Source organism: Amphiprion ocellaris, chromosome 17 (genome assembly GCF_022539595.1).
Source record: "Amphiprion ocellaris isolate individual 3 ecotype Okinawa chromosome 17, ASM2253959v1, whole genome shotgun sequence".
Classification (NCBI taxonomy): domain Eukaryota; kingdom Metazoa; phylum Chordata; class Actinopteri; family Pomacentridae; genus Amphiprion; species Amphiprion ocellaris.
Genome location: NC_072782.1, coordinates 28,322,996 through 28,343,245, shown reverse-complemented (window position 1 = coordinate 28,343,245; position 20,250 = coordinate 28,322,996). Strand labels below are relative to the sequence as shown.

Sequence of the window (20,250 nt, the reverse complement as noted above, 5' to 3'; positions counted from 1 at the left end):
TAAAAGTATTAGCAGTAAAAGATAGTTAAAGTATTAAAGAAAAACTACTAATTAGATTTTTGGGGAGATGTTGGATTGTTTAAACATTTATTGAAATGAAATCATGTAAGATATTTATAGGAAGAAAATGTAATTTAGCGGACTCGACTTCTAACTGCTTTTGGTGAGATGTCTGAAATTAAAATTAAATTTAAAACACCGTTTAAACTTTAACTATGAGCTGTATTTTAAAAGTTTGTTGTATTTTGTAAGAGCTTCTTAAAAGTAGCTTAAGCTGTTAGAAGAATGTGGTGAAAGAGAAGCAATAAGCGGCTTAAAATGGAAATATTCAAGCAAAAAACAAGTGAATGAAAATTGTATTTATTGATAGCGCTTGAGTAAACGTACTTAGTTACTTTCCACCACTGAATGTAATCCTAAATTGCACAGAAAACCTTTCTATACGTTCCTCATTGTCAGATCTCAGCAGTTAACTCGGTGAGTAGAAGATTTTTCAGGGATGGAAAGAATACTCAAACATTCAAGTAAAAGTAATACTACTTCAAAGGTATTAGTAGTAAACATTTACTTGTGTAGAAATGTAGCAAAAGTGAAGTAACTTTATATAGATTTGAGGTAAAATCGGTCATTTAAGGGGAGATGATGGTGTTGTATAATGATGGTTTTATTATTTGATAGAACTAGTAAAATAAAGAACTACACAAAACAAACAATAGAAACATAAACTAATACATCAGAATGGACGAGAACCTCTGAGGGCCCAGCACCAAACCAATAAAAAGTTCCTTTTCTATCGTCAAGCGCTCGTCATTGTATTAGAACAGTTGTAAAATCAGAAAAAAACGCTAAACAAGTGGCCTTTGACCACCATGAACATCACAGCAATACACACTATTAAACTGCTCAGAATAAATCATCTGGGACTTAATAAAGAGCTGATATCCAACTGAAACACCAGCAGTAAAATAAACTCTACAGCAGCTGCTTCATCATCCGCACGCTCTTTGGAAACTGTATCCTCTTGAAATCACAGCAAAACTGCAGCGGTTTTAGGTTGAAAATTGCTTTAAAATTCCTCTCCAGTCTTGATTAAACCCCTAAAAACTCCTCTCTGTGTATCAAAGCTCCATATTTAGATGTTTTTAACATAAAAATAAAAGGTGAAAGGTGTTCTTGCTGCAGCCCGAGCACACCAGCTCACCAACACTGTAGAACTCCTTTAGATTGTACAAATTCAAGTTGCAATATTGGAGTAATTTAACCGCATGTTTGAACCAAGATGATGCAGAAATGCTTGAAGCCCGAATCCGTATTTTTACATGCATATATAGATCATTTATTCAAGTAAAAATACCACTACAGCAATATAAAAATACTTGTAAATGTGTAAAAGTCTTGCATGAGAGGTCCTGAAGTAGGTAAGTATTAGCAGCAAACCAATAAGTTCCTTTTCTATCGATAGGCAGCTGTTATTGTGTTAAAACAAGTGGAAAAGTAGAAAAAAAGCTAACAAAATGCCGTTGAGTGCCAAGAACACCACAGCAATATTCTTTAATAAACTGCTCCGAATAAATCATCTAGAACTTAATAAAGAGCTGATATCAGAATGAAACACCAGCAGTAAAATAAACTCCACAGCAGCTGCAGCTCTGACACACTAACAGAAAGAAAACAGTTCTGGCTTCATGCTAACAGAGAAAGCTTTGCTGACAATTCAGAAAAAAAAAGCAGATAGACAAAAGGTCCATATACGTAGTAAAACTGCTAAAGTCTTGTGGTAGAAGGAACTTTTAAAGTCAGTCTATACTGAGATTTGGTGTTTATTTGATTTAACCTCAGCTAAAGATGTTAAAACAACAAAGCTAAGGTTTAAGTTTAAGATTTAGGGTCGGTTGATGCATTATGTCTGTGAAGGTCCTCACAAATATGGAAGTACAGGTGTGTGTTGGTGTTGGGTGACGAATCGACGAGAAGTTTTACAGAAAAGAAGAAAAAGAAGAAACACTGCAGCTGTGACTTTAATGTTGTTCTGTCATGTTTCTCTTCACCAGAAACATGTTCTGTCGCCTTGTTTTAACTTTATTAATCCAAATGTTTTTCTTGACCTGCAGGATAGATCCCATTAACACCCGGCTGGAGCTTCACTTTGAACGCGTTTTTACTCTTTGTAATGTCATTTTTTCCTGCTTCTTTTAGGTTTAACTTTGAAGACGAGACTCCTACGACGAACTTCGACACCTTCCCGGCAGCCATCCTCACCGTGTTCCAGGTGAGACACGCTTTCCGAACAAACACTGACATTATGGGAGAAGAAAGTTCTTATCTGTGGTTTTAATTAGAGCAAATGTCTGCTCTGCGTAGCTCCTGCGCCCTAATGAGCTCGCTGATAATCCTTCAATTAGTCTGTGCTCATAACCCTTCGCTCTGTGAGCTAATTTCTTTCTGCACAGCGTTTTTACAGCCTGTGTGAGTCTCTCAGCGTCTTTTTCTTTTCATCTTCCTCTAGATTCTGACCGGTGAGGACTGGAACGCCGTCATGTACCACGGCATCGAGTCTCAGGGAGGCGTTCGTCGCGGCATGTTCTCCTCCATCTACTTCATCGTCCTCACGCTCTTTGGAAACTGTATCCTCTTTGAAATCATGGCAAAACTGGTTGTAAATGGTTTTAAAGCCTCTAGAAACTCATCTCTGTGTATCAAAGCTCCATATTTAGACGTTTTTTTACCATAGAAATAATCCGTCAGTGCCTCAAAATGGCTTTGATTTAACTGTAAACTGTGCTCTTGCTCATCAACACTGTAGGACTCCTTTGCATTGCACAATTGCAAGTTGCAATATTGGAGTAATTGAAGTGCACATGCCAGAACCAGAAACTGAAGAAGAAGAATGTTGCAGAAACACTGGAAGCATAAATCTGTATGTTTGTCTGCATATTCAGATCCATTACTCAAGTAAAAGTAGCACTACAGCAATATAAACATGCTCTGTTACATGTAAAAGTCTAGCATGAGAAGTCCAACTTAAGTCATTATTAGCAGCAAATTATACACTGCCTGTCCAAAAAAATCATCACTTCGATTTAACTAAGCAAAAAGATAAGAGCCTTCCATTGGATAATTACTGCAGTGATGAATACGTTTCAGCTGCAACCTATTTAACTGTAGCTGATGCAGTGAGGAGCTTCTCGTTTCTTAGACAACCAGGTTGGAAGACGTATCTTGTGGTCGTGGAAAAATGTTAATCTGTTTCAGAAGGGTCAAATTATTGGCCTGCATCAAGCAAAGAAAACAACTAAGGAGATTTCTGAAACTACTAAAATCGGGTTAAGAACCATCCAATATATTATTAAAACCTGAAGGATAGTGGAGAACCATCATCTTAGAGGAACAAATATGGTTGGAACAAACTCTTAGATGATCGTGATTAGAGATCACTTAAACGTTTGGTGAAATCATATAAGAAATCAACAGTAGAACGCATGGCTATGTTTAATAGTGGAAGTAAGAGCATTTCCACACTTTCATTGTGAAGGGAACTCAAAGTTTTGGGATGAAACAGCTATAGCTCTAAGAAAACCACTGATCAGTGAGGGTAAATGAAAAAAAAGATTGGCTTCTGGAGCAATGAAAGCAGGTCACGTGGTCTGATGAGTCCACATTTACCCTGTTCCAAAGGGATGGATGCATCAGGGTAAGAAGAGAGACAGATGACGTGATGCGCTCATGGCTAGTGACTACAGGCCTGTGGGGGTTTGGAAGAAAAAACTAAGTTCTGATCTCCAAGGTGGAGTTTCTGGAATCCATATTTTTGAGACTGTCATCGGTACGTTGCAGGTTTTAGGTGAAATTTTGCTCTTTATGTGTCATTTAACACATAAGCAATCACCACATGGATACTTTAACAAGGTAAAAAACTTGATTTTCACCAAATGGCATCTTTGCATATGCAAGCGTGAGCAGTTCCTTGGTTGTTTTTGTCTTTCATTCAATTGCACTGAGGGAGAATGTTCTCCACTCTTAATATTCACACCTTAAATACTCAAAAATTCATTCGGCCTTACGGCTACAGAGAGAGCCAAGAACACAGAGGCTGGAGAACAAAAAGTTTGTTAGCAGATGGATAATTAGAAGAAAGAAATGAGCTGAGCTGAGTTTCTGGGCAGAGACTGAGGCAGGGTCAGGCTGTAGATGACCAGACCTGAGGCTCCACCTGGGGAGACCGACCAGGGGGTTTGAAAATAGGAGCCAGACAGAGTGGAGTCCAGAGAACAGAGGAGGCTGAATGGATGTAGTGATTGATGCAGGGAAGACTGCAGGCTGGAAGAAACAGGACGAACTAGAAAGATGGATGCATTTAAATATTATACTAAAATAATATATCATCACTGCCACTTGGCACGAGCATGGCGGTCCAGATGAGTTTTGTTTAGGCGTCTGTTCAGAACACTGTCACAGTTTGAGGGCCTCAGCAGTCTTTCGTTTGGCATCTTCCTCAGTCTTCCTCCTTTTCTTTCATAGGACTTCAAGACTCCTGTCCAGATCCTTGCTTGTGTTGTATCTACTCTCTGATGTACGTCGCTTTGGATAAAAGCGTCTGCTAAATGAAATTGTAGAATTGTAGACTTCACGCCATCACGAATCGTTCTCCTCCACACTAGTCTGTCTAGAGGGGCTATATCTCAGCTACCAATCTCTCAGTCTTTGAAGGTCTTCTTCAGGGCATCCTTAAATCTCCTCTTAGGCGCACCAATGCTTCTGGTTCCTGAGGATAGCTGGCTAAAGAGAAACTGTTTAGGTAGATGAAGAGTGTCCATTCTAACCATCAAAATCTGTTCTGGTGTAACATAGCTTCGATGCTACCTTAGCATTGCTGACACAATCAACCTTTTTCATATTCACGATTGCACGCAGATATTGTTGATGAAACTTCTCTTATAGTTTCAATTGGTATTGGTACCACATTTCAGAACCATACAAGAGTGTTGGCATAGTGATAGCTTGGTAGATCTGTATCTTGGTGTTAAACTGGAGTTTGTGATAATCAAAAACATGTGTTACTTTGCTTGCCATAAGCCGCTGCAGCAGCATGAATCCTGTTGTTAATGTCTCAATCAAGGGAGACATCATTGGCTACGTAGCTGCCAAGATGCCCCTACTTTAAGGGCAATTTTATCTGAGTGGCAGCTGAGGTGGTACCAAACACTGGACTCCAGCGCACCATTTGAGGCCACGTGGTTGCTCCAGAACTTTAATTCCTTGGCGAGACATGAGTCAGGACGACGGAGACACTGGAGAGTTGCAGTTTGGTAGATTGCTGTTGACCTCACTTGGAGTTCATCCACGATTTGAAGACTCACCCACCCACTAGGCTGAACCAGTTTAGTCGCTCCCATTTAAATTCAGGTGGTAACATAATTGCACAAGGGTTTTCTAATCATCAATGAGCCTTTCAACACCATTAGCTAACACAATGTAGCATTAGAACACAGGAGTGATGGTTGCTGGAAAAGTTCTTCTGTACCTCTATGGAGATATTCCATTAAAAATCAGCTGTTTCCAGCTACAATAGTCATTTACCACATTAACAATGTCTAGACTGGATTTATGATTAATTTAATGTTGTCTTCATTGGGAAAAAATGCTTTTCTTTGAAAAATATGTTCATTTTTAAGGGAGACCAAACATTTGAGCAGTAGTGTACATATTTTCTGCTAGCATTCAGTCTTATTGATCAATACGGCTCATCAAGCTGGTTGACCCGATTCCTAAAAGCTGCAATAATATATAGAAAACCAGGGGAAAAAATGTAGTATGTGCAGATATATTGTATTTCAATGCAACAAATGCTAGAATCTCAACTAATTTTGCACTGTATTCTGCAATGGATGAGCTTAAGATGCTACATTATGATAAAGAAGCCTGTTGCAACTGTATTCCTACAGCATGCAACTGTCTGAAGTTTGTAAAGTGAACTGCTGCACTCAGAGTAATAAGAAGCAGTCTGTGATTTGGGGCTCAGCCAGAGTGAGTGATGTGGACCTGCTGGTGGAGTTTTGGTGATGAATGGCAGCTGGTGGCCTGAATCCAACACATCTGTTCCCACTCCTGCAATCAGGGGCAGCGACCCAGACAGCCTCAGAGGAGGCAAAAGTGGAGGGCAGGACGCTTGATTTTAACACAGAGTGGAAGTGGGACTCCTTCGAAAAGTTGAACTGCTCCACTGACTGCTTATTGGTATTTCAGAAAATAAACAACACAGTTTTGTTTAGTATTTGTTTGCAGTGAGATGTGTTAGCATCATTAGAATCAGGAGCTTTTCTGCATTTTTCATTCAGATTATGAGAAACAGTATCTCTAAGATATCTTACCTTCCATTTAGTTCCTTTGCTTCCCTAGAATGCTTCTTGCTGCAGCCTGAGCACACCAGCTCATCAGCACCTTAAAACTCCTCGCCATTATGCAGTTGCAAATTGCAATAATGGAGTAATTCAGCCACACAAACCAGAACTGGACACTGATTCTGACGAGGAATACTTAAGACCTCACCTGCGCAGGACTGGTTGTAACTTATAAAACACCGTAAGTCAGAATCTGTATGCATCTTATCTGTATATTTATGTCCTTTGTTTAAGGGAGGGATGAAATGAAACATCACGGCATCATTAGAATCAAGAGTTTTTCTCCTGTGAGCTGAATGTTTTCACCTCAGATTCTGAGATACAGTATCTTTAGTGCATGCAAGACTCCAAACTTAATGTGAATATCTGCGGAGCTGCACGAGTGATCAAAGTTTGAGTCATGATCAGTGGTGACAGAGTTTTTGGAGCTGCAGGGAGAGCATTCCCTGCTTCTTTTGCATCGTGGCCAAAAAGTAGTTTTAATTCTTACAGATTTTTGAAGAACCTCACTGACATCCAATAATTTTTCCTGCAAAATATGTGTTTGTGTCGTCTGAGGGCCTGATGACTGTTATATTTAAATTATATATATATATATATAATATAATTAAATTATATTATATTAAATAATTCAATTCTTGACTTCGCCTGTGTTTATTGTAGGGAGATGCAGAGAGAGCATGGGGCTTCTTTTGCATCATGCACAAAAAATGTTTATTCCTTGCAGATTTTTCTAGAGCCTCATTGACATCCGTTGATTTTTCCTGCAAATGTTTGTTTATACATCATCTGAGGGACTGACTGCTGCAGAGAACATGCGGCCTCTTTAGCATCATGCACACAAAATAGGTAATTAAGTGTCAAGAACCTCATTGACATATTTCATTTTTCTTGCAAAATTTGTGTGTTTGTGTTGTCTGAGGGCCGTGCTGTTGTATTTTACCAAGTTAAAGAGAGCATGTGAGTTTTTTAGCGTCATGCATAAAAAATAGATTCATTCTGGCAGATTTTTTAAAAGAAATTCATTGATATCCATTAATTTTTCCTGCAAAATGCGTGTTTATGTGTCGTCTGAGGCCTGAGCTGTTGTATTTTACTGAGTTCTGGAGACAACATGTTGCCTCTTATGTGTCATGCACAAAAAATAATTTCTTGCAGATTTTTCATGAAGTTTATTGTCATAAACATACTTCTATTGTGTTCACATAGGGAGATGCAGAGAGAACATGCAGCTTCTTTTGCATCATGCACAAAAAATTGTTTGTGTTACAGATTTTTCTAGAGCCTCTTTGACATCCGTTGATTTTTCCTGCAAATATGTGTTTTTACATCATCTGAGGGGCTGACTGTTGCAGAGAACATGTTAGTTCTTTAGCATCATGCATAAAAATAGATTCATTCTTGAGATTTTTTTAAGAAACTAAACATGTCTTGTCTGAGGACCTGGCTGTGGCAGAAAGATCATGTGACTTTTTGTGCATCATGCATAGAAACGGATAATACATTATTCAAGGATCTGATTGACATCAATTATTTTTTCCTACAGTGTGTTTATGTTTACATCTTCATGCCTGGCTGTTGTAATTTTACAATTTGCAGAGAGCATGTGGCTTATTATGCATCATGCTTAAGAAATTGTTAATTTTTGCAGAAGTGTCAAGATCCTCACTGACATCAATTAAATTTCCTTACAAACTATGTCTTCATGTGTCGTCCGAGGGCCGAGCTGTTGGATTTTACTGAATTCTAGAAACAACATGCAGCTTCTTTTGCATCATGCATAGAACATAGTTATTAATTCTTGCACATTTTTCACAACCCTCATTGATATTAATTCAATTTTCCTGCAAAAAAAAAATGTGTTTATGTGTCCGTTTTAGGACCTGACTATTGTGTTTTATCGAATTGCAGGAAGAGCATGTGGCGTCTTTTGCATCATACATAAAAATAGTTAATTATTCTTACAGATTTTTCAAGAAGCTCATTGACATCATTTAACTTCTCCTGTGAAATGTGTGTTAATACCTCCATCTGAGGGCCTGACTGCTCCTCATAAGTTAGATTTCCTTTTGAATTCCTAAATATTGGCTGGAATAAGAGTCCTCATCTCAGAAATAGACACAAAAAAGAGCCATTTTCAGTATTTTTTTCCAGTTAGAGATCAGTTCTTACACTTTAAAAGAGGCCATAAAGTGCCATTATTGCAGTAAGATCCAGATCAAAATCAAACCGATGCATATTTTATTCCGGGATCCTGTCCAGCTGTGTTTTCTCCTGAGTGTTACTCAGATACCCTCCTGAATGTCTTCTTGGCTATCGCTGTCGACAACCTGGCGAATGCACAGGAGCTGACTAAGGTGGGTTGACCTGCTCACATCAACACCACAAATGATCTTCTTTCTACTGAATCACTGTAAAACCTGAGAAAAACATTATGTCCACATCTGTTGCAATGCCTTTTATGTCTTTGCTATCGTTGGCTAAAGGACGAAGAGGAGCAGGAGGAGGCAGCCAATAAGAAACTGGCCCTGCAGAAAGCTCTGGAGGTGAAGGAAGTGAGTCCGATGTCTGCAGCCAACATCTCCATCGCTGCGTAAGTTTACCATCACGCTAATAACTAACGTCGCTCTGTCGTCCAGTGCCGTTCTTCCCGCTCGGTCTCAAATGTGTCTGTTGGTGTTTGTGTTTGATTTGTGTATCTTCTGGATTTCTCCTCATCCTCCTTCATTATGAGATGCTCCTGTGCTGTTATCTTGTTTATTCAGTACTAGAGGCAGTCAAGGAAGCTTCACTCAGCAGCACGTGTGAGATTCCACCAGCGGTTCCTGCTTTATTGTTTTATTTTTACCCCTGAGTTTCTGCAAAATGCTGGCAATTGTTTTCATTTTTAAAGCAGTTGTGCTGCGTCTGAACAATCAAGTTATTCTGGAAATGTTTCCAGCAAAATGCAAACGTCTCAGCTCTGTAGATTAAACAGGTTTTGGCTCATTGGATGTCGAGCTTAGACAATTCCTGCATCATGCGTTTAGATGTCTAATGTAAAGTGTATTTATTTTCTTTTTAATGCAAAACTTGCAAGTGCTCCCAAACTTTCAGCCTCTGACACCTAAAATATCTGCTATAGCTGGAGGTAGTTGAACAGCCTAACAACCATATTATTTTATAGTAATTTAATAAAGCTAATAGCAGATTACCTCAATCAAAGTAATCTCTGTTTATAAGCTGTAGCACCAACTACACATTCAGTATGTAGGAGCTCAAGTATTTTATATTTATATATATATATATACACACACATATATATATATATATATATATATATATATATATATATATATATATGTATGTATGTATGTGTGTATATATATATATATATATATATATAGAAAAATATAGTATATAGTAAAAATATATATATATCTATAGTAAAAAAAAAAAAAATATATATATATATATATATATATATATCTATAGTAAAAATAATGTCAAAAATAAGCCCTGTCTAGCTTTTTTATTTTTATCTTTTTTTTTCTGGAAATTACCCAGCATCCTGCCCACCACATCTCTTGATCCAAAAGTCCCCACTCCCACTTTGGACACTAGTGAATTATGGGAAAATTATACTGATACTGGCAAATATGTTGTGGTATTGCATCATATTTGGAGGAGGGGCCAACATGGATTTAAAAAACAAAAAAAACAAAAAGCAGCTTTGCTAATATTTTACAAGAAAACAAATGCATTGGAAACATTTGTAAGGCCTCAAAAATTCAAGTTACATGAGTTGTTAACTGTCTGTATTCTGATACACAACGAAAACAAGCGCAGATTGGCCATGACACACATGCTATCGCCAGGCAAAACCCAAATCAAAACTCAAATCAAACTTCAATCAAAGATACGATACACTGATTGTACAATGAAAACCATTAAGACTATGATTAAGAACACTAATTGATGCATAGACGTGAAAACAATTATCATAAGTGACTGTAAATTTAACATGAGTGAAAACGCCATAGGACGCCTTTAATTCAAAACCGTTATGAATAGCAGCTTTAGTGTTCCTTGTTTACATAAAGCTTTGAACATTTTTACTCACTGTGGCCTCATTTTTCACTGCAATATAAAGTCTTGCAGCTTTACGGCAACAGCACAACCATGAAGAAGTACAGAGAACTATTTCGTAGCAAACTTCTAATGCCATAGATTGTAAAGAAAAGGAAAAATAATGCATTTCTATGATTATTTATTCTACAACACTAGAAAATAACATGGAATCAGAATGTGCAACATTTTTCTAAAAGCGCACAGGTGTTACTCGCAATGAAAAAATGTCCCTCTACATATTATAGATTTTTATATAATATAGATCTTTATTTGCTTCTGTATTTGTGTCCGAACAGCCTGCAGTTCAGCCAAATAGTCTCAGAATTATTAAATGGCTGTTGTTCACAGCTGAGTTATTAACGACTCCTCCATTGTGCTGAAGAGCAGATTTTTTTTTTTTTTTTTTTCACAGAATCTGTTTTGTGCATTTTTAAGCAAATTTTAAAATGAGATATTCAGTGATTTTGGTTAAGTATCATGATTTAAGCTTGGATTTGTTTCATTTTTATTTTCATGAAAGCCCACATCCCTCATGGTTAGTTCAAGGACCATTCAAAAGTAGAAAATCCAACAATTCCACAGTTTCTGGCTTGGATTTGGCGATTAGTTTTTTGGATTTTCAAACCTACCGATAGGTTTTGGGTTGATGATCACACTGAGCATCTACCTCAACACATTTACAAGTCAAGAAAGGAATAATTTATCTATTTTTTATTTTTTTAAGTTTAATTTTTTATCCCCGGAATTAATTTTTGACACTTGAGGAAACAGATAAAGAAAGATCAAAGTAAAACAGAAAAAGACAGGAGAGTTACATGAACAAGATAAAGGGAAAAAAACTTGCCGTCAACTGTGAGAAGTTCAGAGTTTTTCGAACAGGATAATGACAGTGATGTCTCTATAAGAACAGAAATCTCCTGTCAGGCTCAAACCTTCGCCCGGCCGCCTCTCCTCCACCAGCAGCAGCCCAGCAGCCTCAGACTGACAGCTCCTGTGTTAACGAGGAGACGTGTTGCACCTCCGAATGCTGCCTCGTCTTAGAGGCTGGACCAACGCTGAGAAAAGTGGTGTGAAACTGGAGCTTTCCCAAACGAAGCAGTGATTTATAGCCTTAAAGCTCAATGCTAACAGCTCAGATGTGTCTTATTCCGTGACATACACTACCGTTCAAAAGTTTGGGGTCCCCTAGACAATTTCATGTTTTCCATGAAAACTCACACTTTTATTCATGTTAACATAACTGCACAAGGGTTTTCTAATCATCAATTAGCCTTTCAACACCATTAGCTAACACAATGTAGCATTAGAACACAGGAGTGATGGTTGCTGGAAATGTTCCTCTGTACCTCTATGGAGATATTCCATTAAAAATCAGCCGTTTCCAGCTACAATAGTCATTTACCACATTAAGAATGTCTACACTGGATTAGTGATTAATGTTATCTTCACTGAACAAAACAGCTTTTATTTCAAAAATAAGGACATTTCTAAGTGACTCCAAACTATTGAATGGTAGTGTACATCTGCTTTGTTTACAAGGAATGCAAATTTCTCCTCACACAAGAAAGATTCAACTAATTGTGTTAAATATTTCAGTTTCTCAAAGACTTTTATTCATTTGACAAACTGATCATCTCTGAGTTTCTCTTTAATAGCTGAGAACAAGGTCAGTTCTGCTATAAATCACTGGATATCATCCCACTTTGTCACTGTTATTACTGTTAGGTGACCCTGTGTGTTGTTTTTCAGTGTCCTCTGAATATTTTTAATTTGTGCTTTTGAACAGTGTGGTAAAACTTCAGTGAGTTCATTAGCAGCTGCTGTTTTATGTGCATTCTGTGCGTGGTTTCGGAGAAACTCAGGGTTTCATTACCAAAAATACTCTCTCAATTGGACAATAATTTAATCTACATGAGTCTCTATAAAGTTAATTTGTACAAGTAAAATGTAATTTCTTGCTTTGGAATGAAACTCCTGAACAGTTTTTTGTCATAATAATGCCACTGCTGACAGACATGCTTTTGTTGCTGCACAGATTAGTTGTTTACTGTGAAGCCGGAGGGGACAGGTGGAGGGACAGACAGACCGTCCACCTGTCCCCTCCACATTTGTGTCTCATTTTTTTCTTTTTGTTTTTGTTCTGCATGTACAGTTTTGTAAAGCAAAATCGAGATGCACTCTCTCGCAGGTCGTCCGTCAGCAGCATTCAGTCACCGTGAGTTATCACTCTCTGTTACAATATTCTCCTCCTCCTCTCATCTTCGCTCCTCTTCTCTCCTTCCTCTTGTCTTTTTCCATGATTTCTCCTATTTCCTCTCCACTTTTTGTCCTATTCTGACTCCTCTTTGTTCTCTTTCCTCCTCTGGACTCCCATAAATTGTCACAACTTCATAGCTGGTAAAGTGAAATGTACTTAAGATTTTTATATTTTATACTTTAAATAAAATATCATCACAGAAATCCTCCAGAGAGCAGAAAAACACAGCCACATGTGAAGCTGCGAGGCCGGTGTGGGTGTAATTCTGAGTGTAATCAGTAAACAGTTGTGTTTCCCTGCAGCTTGAACCAGCTGATCTGTGTTTACTGCCTGCAGTAATCCATCTCTCGCTCTCTGATGTGAATAATTTGTCTATAAATGTTTAATTCCTCTGAGCGTTGCGATCACCGCAGGCAGTTTGACATTTCTAGTCCATTTGCTATCGGACATCGCTTTAAAGAGCTGCTGCTGTCCCAGCGTTAAACATAGCACTAATTTCTGACTAGAACTGCCCTTTTTTGGTGTGTTTTTCATTGTTAATCACAGAGTAACACTCCTTAATTGAATGTGTCGCTTTCCAACGCTACCTGTCTGTCTGTAGCTCACCTGTCTGTCTGTGGATGTCTGTCCTGTGTGTCCTCTGTCTGTCTTTTAGGAGTTATTCTGTCTACTCCTCACCTGCCCGACGTATCTTGAGGTACAGCCAACCAATTGGAAGCAACTTAACTAACCCATAAAGTTGTAGAAAACAAGTCATACTGTGCACAAATGTGGAACAGTATGCAAACCTTCATACATGATAGATGGAAATATGGACACATCACATGAGTTTTGATGGTCTTTTTGATTATTTTTTTTCATTCATTTCTGATGATATTAAGAAATCATCCAAGACCATCTTTGTCTTAAATTAGGAATCTGCTTGTTGTTCTGCTTAGAGAAGTTCTATAGAATGTGAGAAATGGTCATAAATCATAGCATGTTTTCCCCTGCCTGTCCCATTTTACAAAAAACAAACAAACATGGAATGAGCATCAACAGCGTTTTTCCACCACACAGCCTGCTGTTCAGCCAAATAGTCTCTGAATTTTTCTTAAGTCACTGTTGGTCACAGCTGAATCATTAATGACTTCTCTATTGTGCTGAGAAACAGGTTTTTTGTTTTTTTTTTAGTTTTTTGCAGAATATATAAAGCATAATTGTTGTGTTTTTGCCATTTAAAAAAAATAAGACAGTGATTTGTTTAGATTTGCTTAATTTTCATGATGGAAAGTCTCAAATTAGGACTCTTCTCATCGTTCTGCTTTAAAACGTTCTACAGAATGAGGGAAATGGTCAAAAATCATAGCCTGTTTTTCCCTGCCTGCCCCATTTCACAAGAATTATTTTCAGAAAACAATCTGGAATCCGTATGAACAACATTTTCCCAAGTTCCCACAGGTGTTACCATCACTGAAAAAAAAAAATCCCTACATATAAAAGTTGTTTTACCGACACTTTTAATATGTTTGTGTCCACACAGTCAACACAGCTTGCAGTTCAGACAAATAGTCCCTGAGTTGTTGTTATGTGATTGTTGGTCACAGCTGAGTTGTTAATGACTTCTTGATTGCGCTGAGAAACACAGAATTAAAAATTTTTTTTTTTTTACAGAATCTTTTAAGTGTAATTGGTGCATTTTTGGCATTTTTATTTTTTTTTTAAAAAGAGATACAGTGATTTGTTTAGATTGCTTTATTATAATACTAATAATAACTTCATTTATACAGCACCCTTAAGAACAGCGTTCACAAGGTGCTTTGACAGTTAGAACATTGCGAACACAGACTATCAAGCAAGTCATAAGGAAACGAGGCAGAGCAGTAAATTAAAATAAATACTAAAAATGATAAAAAGTTAAATGAATAATTAGCTAGATTAGTATGTGTATCAAACAAAGGAATTAGGCTGTTTAAAAAAATCTAATTTTAATTTAAGTGACTGTTTGTCACAGCTGAATCATTGAAGACTTCTTGATTCCACTGAGAAACAGATTTTTTTTTAGTTTTTTACAGAATATATTTAGTATAAAAGGTGTATTTTTGGCATTTTTAAAAAAAAATGAGACGCAACGATTTGTTTCGATTTTTTTTCCCTGCCTGCCCCATTATGCAAAAAATTACTTAAAAAAATAAACAAAAAACAACCTGGAATCAGCATATACAATATTTTGCAAGTGCCTACAGGTGTTTCTACATATTATAGTTATTTGTGTTCTATCCACTCAACACAGCCTGCAGTTCAGCTGAATAATTCCAGAATTTTTGTTCAGTGACTGTTGGTACCAGCTGTGTCTTTAATGACTTCTCAATTGCACTGAGGAATGCAGAATTTTTAGTTTTTTACATAATCTGTTTAGTGTATTTGGTATATTTTTGGCATTCTTTTTTAAGTGACACATGCAGCGATTTGTTTAGATTTGATTAATTTTCCTAATGGAAAATCTCAAATTAGGAATCTGCTTGTTGTTCTGCCTTAAAAAGTTCTACAGAATGTGAGAAATGGTCATAAATCATAGCATGTTTTCCCCTGCCTGTTCCATTCCCAACTGACCTGAGTTACACTGAATCTGAAGAAAGATCTACATGGTCTCTGTTACTTTCTCTGATTATAACGTCAGTGAGGTTTGTGGCCAGTATGGGCAGGAAGAAGAATTATAAAAATGTAAAACTGTACACTCATGTTAATGTTGTGATTTTTTGGAGAATTACTGATAGGTTGCACCATCAAACTCAGCTGAAGTTTTTTTCCACAAGTTCTGCAATAATTTCTACCAGTAGGATCCTCAAAGGGCATCAGGGGCTTTTGATCTGCACATATGTGATGAATTCAAGCCTGGAATATGAAGCTCAAAGTCTTGGGGAGATTCTAGGATGAATTAGATGTGTTTGTTTGATGCCCTTTTCTCAGGTAATTTTCATGCATTAAACCTAAATAGTTTAATATTTGTTAGACTGAAAGAAACTTTGATTATATTGAGATTTCATCCCAGAAAAGCAAGTTTTCCCTGAGTTTGTGGAAGAAGTTTTTACGAATTTACATGCTTCTCTATACTCAACAAAACCCTGATTTTAGTTAAAATGTTCGTCAGCGGAAGAAGCTTCAAATAGCAATGCATGAAAACAGTGCAGAGAGGTTTTGTCCTTTGCTTTTTTCCATCCAAACAAAGGAGCAGTACATCTTCCAGAGACAAAAATGACCACATTAGTGCAGATTTTTTCCTCTTTTCTGACACCGTCATCTGCACAAACCTTCATATCTTCTCATAGACTGAGTCTGATCTCCAGAAAAGTGTGATTCCATTAATTTTCCACCTGTTTTAAAGCCATGTTGAGAGATTTCAGTGTTGAGGACCAGGTCATATCATAACCGGAGGAAATTTAACCGTCTCCAGAACTCTAATGATCTAATTTCATGCTGGATTTGAGCTGTTTCTCCATGTAACAGTCACTCATGGTAAGTGAAAGCTTTACCATGGTGGACATTTGTGCTGCTGCATCCATAGACCTGGTTCTGTCTTATTTATTTCACCTCATTAAGGCTCTGGTGAGTATTATTCAATAAAAATTGTGTGGAGAAGCTGGTGTGGCTATGGATGAAAGTGTGGATTGCGACGTTCACCCAAACCTCATCCAACAAGAAGTACAAAACTTGGAATATGTCACTGCTTTTCCTTTGTCATAAGAGGCTTTTTCTGTGGATTTGGTGTTTGCAGCAAAGAGCAGCAGCGTTCGGCTAAAACCATGTCGGTGTGGGAGCAGAGGACCAACCAGCTGAGGAGGCACAACATGAGGGCGAGCAGCGAGGCCCTGTTCAACGAGCTGGACCCCGAGGAACGTCTCCGGATGTCCACCGCCCTCCACCTGCACCCCGACATGAAGACCCACTTGGACCGGCCGCTCATGGTGGAGGCCCGGAACGGGGACAAGCCCAGCTGGCACCCAGCAGAGGGAGGGCGGGAGGAGGCTGGAGAAGGGCCAGGAGACAATGGCCATCCCAGGAAGCATCACCGGCACTGCGAGAGGAACGGGGACGGAGGCGAGGGTCGAGGCGGGAGGCACCACACCCATCACAGCAGAGGCGACGGCCATCAGACGAAGGAGAGGAGAGGGGAGAGGAGCCAGAGTCGAAATGGAGGCCAGGGACACCGACACCACCAGGCCGGATCTCCTGACGAGGAGGCCGGGGATGAACGAGGGCATCGGCACCATCACTCCCATCGTCCACCCAAAGAAGGGAATGGGATGTTGGCTAATGGAGCCCAGGCAGAACGGAGGGGGAGAGGGGGAGGCGAAGGGGAGAGTAATGGAGAGAGGAAGGCTCGGTGCTCTCGGATGTCCAGAGCTCAGTCGACTCTGGGCGACGACTGCAAGAGGAGCAAGAATGGAAGCAAAGGTTACAGGTAAGACTGACAAGATGTTATATTCTACAAATCCAAGTGTTTTTATACAGGAAATGCAATTTAAATGTTATGTTATATGGTAGCTTTTTAATTAATAATAATAAAATCAGTACTTTATACTTTCAGACTAATAGATTGATACACTAGCATTCAAAAGTTTGGGGTCACCCAGACAATTTTAATGTTTTCAATGAAAACTCACACTTTCATTCATGTGCTAACATAACTGCACAAGGGTTTTCTAGTTATCAATGAGCCTTTCAACACCATTAGCTAACACAATGTAGCATTAGAACACAGGAGTGATGGTTGCTGGAAATGTTCCTCTGTACCCCTATGGAGATATTCCATTAAAAATCAGCTGTTTCCAGCTACAATAGTCATTTACCACATTATCACTGTCTAGACTGTATTTCTGATTAATGTAATGTTATCTTCATTGAAAAGAAATGATTTTCTTTCAAAAATATTGACATTTCTAAGTGACCCCAAACTTTTGAACGGTAGTGTATGGAAAATTCAAAATTATTTAAACCACAATTAGCTTTTATCAAAAAAAGAAGTCTGCAATTACAAGTTGGGTCAGAATATGAAGTATGATCAGCTTAGGTTGTCTATAATTTGACCGTTTCAGTCAGGAATATCTGATAAATGTTGACACTTACTGAGAACCTTTTTGTGCTAAATCAGCTGTGAGTATCAATTTACTTAAATACACTGTATAGCAACTAAATATTTAAATTAGAATCGCAATCTAGAATGTTTTATTGCCAAGTAAGTTTCACATACAAGGAATTTGAAGTTGTTTTGTGCATAACGGTAAACAGTAACATATAGATAGATTAAAAAAAACAATAATCTGAGTGTGCATTGTGCCTAAATAATGCAGGATTTTGGCATTTTTCTTATGTAGCTTTTAAATACAACTTACTGTTCTGCTTCTCTGTTTATAGTGTGGCATAACAATGGATGCTTGACACCACAGACTTCACATAAAAGATGAACATAGCTTCAACTTGCATTCTTTCTGATGTTCAGTAGGGGGAGACTCCTCTGGTTGCACAAAGGAGTCCAATTGTATAAAAATCAATGGGAAAATGACGCCGCTTCTTACCTGATTTTCTACTTCAGTAAACATTTTCCAAATAGGTTTATGGTGTAAATTGCTAGTTTCAAGTCTCTTTCAATGCAGCATGATGTTTGTTTTGTAAAATATGATGCCATTTAAAGTAAAATAGAAGATAAAGCAGGGTGTGTTTTAAGGCAGAGCTACTTCAACATACATTGTGCTCCTTGATCTGATGTTAAAAGAGTAAAGATGGTGCCTGTAAAATACAAGCTTCAAGCTTCGAAATGGTAGCCCACAAACAAATGGATACTATCACAGCTTCTAGTTTCTATGTGAACCTTTTACATAGAGTCTATGCTTGAGATGGGCATAATTTAAATTTGGTAAATCAAAATACTTATCTTGATCACTGTCATTCATTTAGAGCAAATTGTTGATGAAAACAAAATGATCAACCTCTACAGAGTATTTTAAAAAATGGTATTTTGACTCGCTAACTGCTACAGTAGATGTGTAAATAAGATAAGTCAATTTTAAATGTGTTATGTCAATGTTGTATTCACAACTTGTTTCTGCCCACACCAAATGGCCAAAAAAATCCATTATTGTAGGTTTTTAGTATGGTTCGGTACAGGAAATATTCTCCTCCCTTTCATTTCTTTTAAAACTCATACATTTCATACATATTGTTGCTGTTTCAGTTTGATTTCTGATGCACTCTGTTTTGAAATTAATATATTATTATTCTTGAGTGTTTCATCAGCATGTTTAATTCAACGTTACACCACCAGACCACAAACTGCAATGTGACTCAGACAGATTTTACAGTTTGTAATCCCTCTGTTTAATATTTCATTCTTCATATTGGATCTGTGACCTTGCATCACGTTTTATTCTGAAAGGGCAGCTTTGTCATCCAGAGAGCTAATATTATTTTATTTCTACACAGCAACCCAGCTGACTGGACAGAAACGGAACTCTTCACGCTCTCATTGGCCTTTACTTGTGATTTGCATTCTCTGGTGACCTAGAACATTTCTCTTAACTCCTCCAGCAGTGGTTCATAAATAACTTTGAGGCGAGAAAACAGCCCTGAAGAGTTTTGCAGCATTTTCTATCTTCATGGGCTATTTTAAAAAACTTAAATTAGGGTCAGGTGTAGCAGCGGTTCGTCATGACATCAAAACACTAAAGCTCTTTCACATTCTCTCTGTGTGTCTGACTTGGTTTAATTAATAATGTAGTAGATTTTCTAGGTGTGAATGTCACTTCTTAAGACACCATATCTATAGTTAAGCCCCAAATTATTCATAGTTATGCAAAATTTTGATTTAGCGTGAATATTTATTTGACCAATAGACTTTTTCTGGATGAAAATCATATTTTTACCAATATTGCCATGTCTAAAATTAATAATACCCACAGAAGTTGTGGGAAATTCTTGAGAGAATGTAGCTTCTATAAGGTACAGGTCAATAATACCATGTTCTAAAGCATCCTAATCAACGATAAGTTCATAACATCTGATGCAGTAGTTCTTTAGTCAGGTATTAATCAACTCTAAGCCATGACTACAACCGAAGAGCTTAGTGAGCTCACTGAAGAGGGAGTAAGGGCAGTTATAAAGTCATATCCAAGTGTTTTCAGGCGCTAGTGACCTCAGTGCAAAGCATCTTCAAAGACTACAAGGAGTTGCATGTTGTGATAAATCTTTAAGGTCATGGTAGGAAGACAAAAGAGACTCCTGCACTGGCAAGAATGGTGGTACAACAGGCCAAGAAGAATCCAATGATCACCACCCAAACCATCATTTCAAGTGACACTCTCCAATAGACACTGAACAAGTCTGAACCAAGAAGGACCTCACTTCTCCACGACAGATTACCAAAAGCTTGTCTAGCCTCTGCAAAAGCTCCAACCTGGACTAAGAAGACAGTTTTTGGTCACCAATTCTATGGTTGGATGAGACTAAAAT

At 37.8% G+C, this 20,250-nt stretch overlaps 1 protein-coding gene across 8 annotated transcripts in view; it reads left to right on the top strand.

The window, feature by feature from the left end:
* Window positions 1-20,250, top strand: part of cacna1bb (calcium channel, voltage-dependent, N type, alpha 1B subunit, b) — a 261,236-nt gene that overhangs the window by 162,002 nt on the left and 78,984 nt on the right. For 3 of the 8 annotated variants that reach the window (XM_055019122.1, XM_055019123.1, XM_055019121.1), the window contains exons 18-24: window positions 2,197-2,269; window positions 2,507-2,624; window positions 8,688-8,755; window positions 8,885-8,991; window positions 12,661-12,723; window positions 13,421-13,462; window positions 16,520-17,206. In XM_055019122.1, coding sequence (XP_054875097.1) covers window positions 2,197-2,269; window positions 2,507-2,624; window positions 8,688-8,755; window positions 8,885-8,991; window positions 12,661-12,723; window positions 13,421-13,462; window positions 16,520-17,206 — 1,158 coding nt within the window. The remainder of the gene's footprint in view (window positions 1-2,196; window positions 2,270-2,506; window positions 2,625-8,687; window positions 8,756-8,884; window positions 8,992-12,660; window positions 12,724-13,420; window positions 13,463-16,519; window positions 17,207-20,250) is intronic. The other 5 variants (XM_055019128.1, XM_055019127.1, XM_055019126.1 and 2 more) reach the window with 2 other exon arrangements.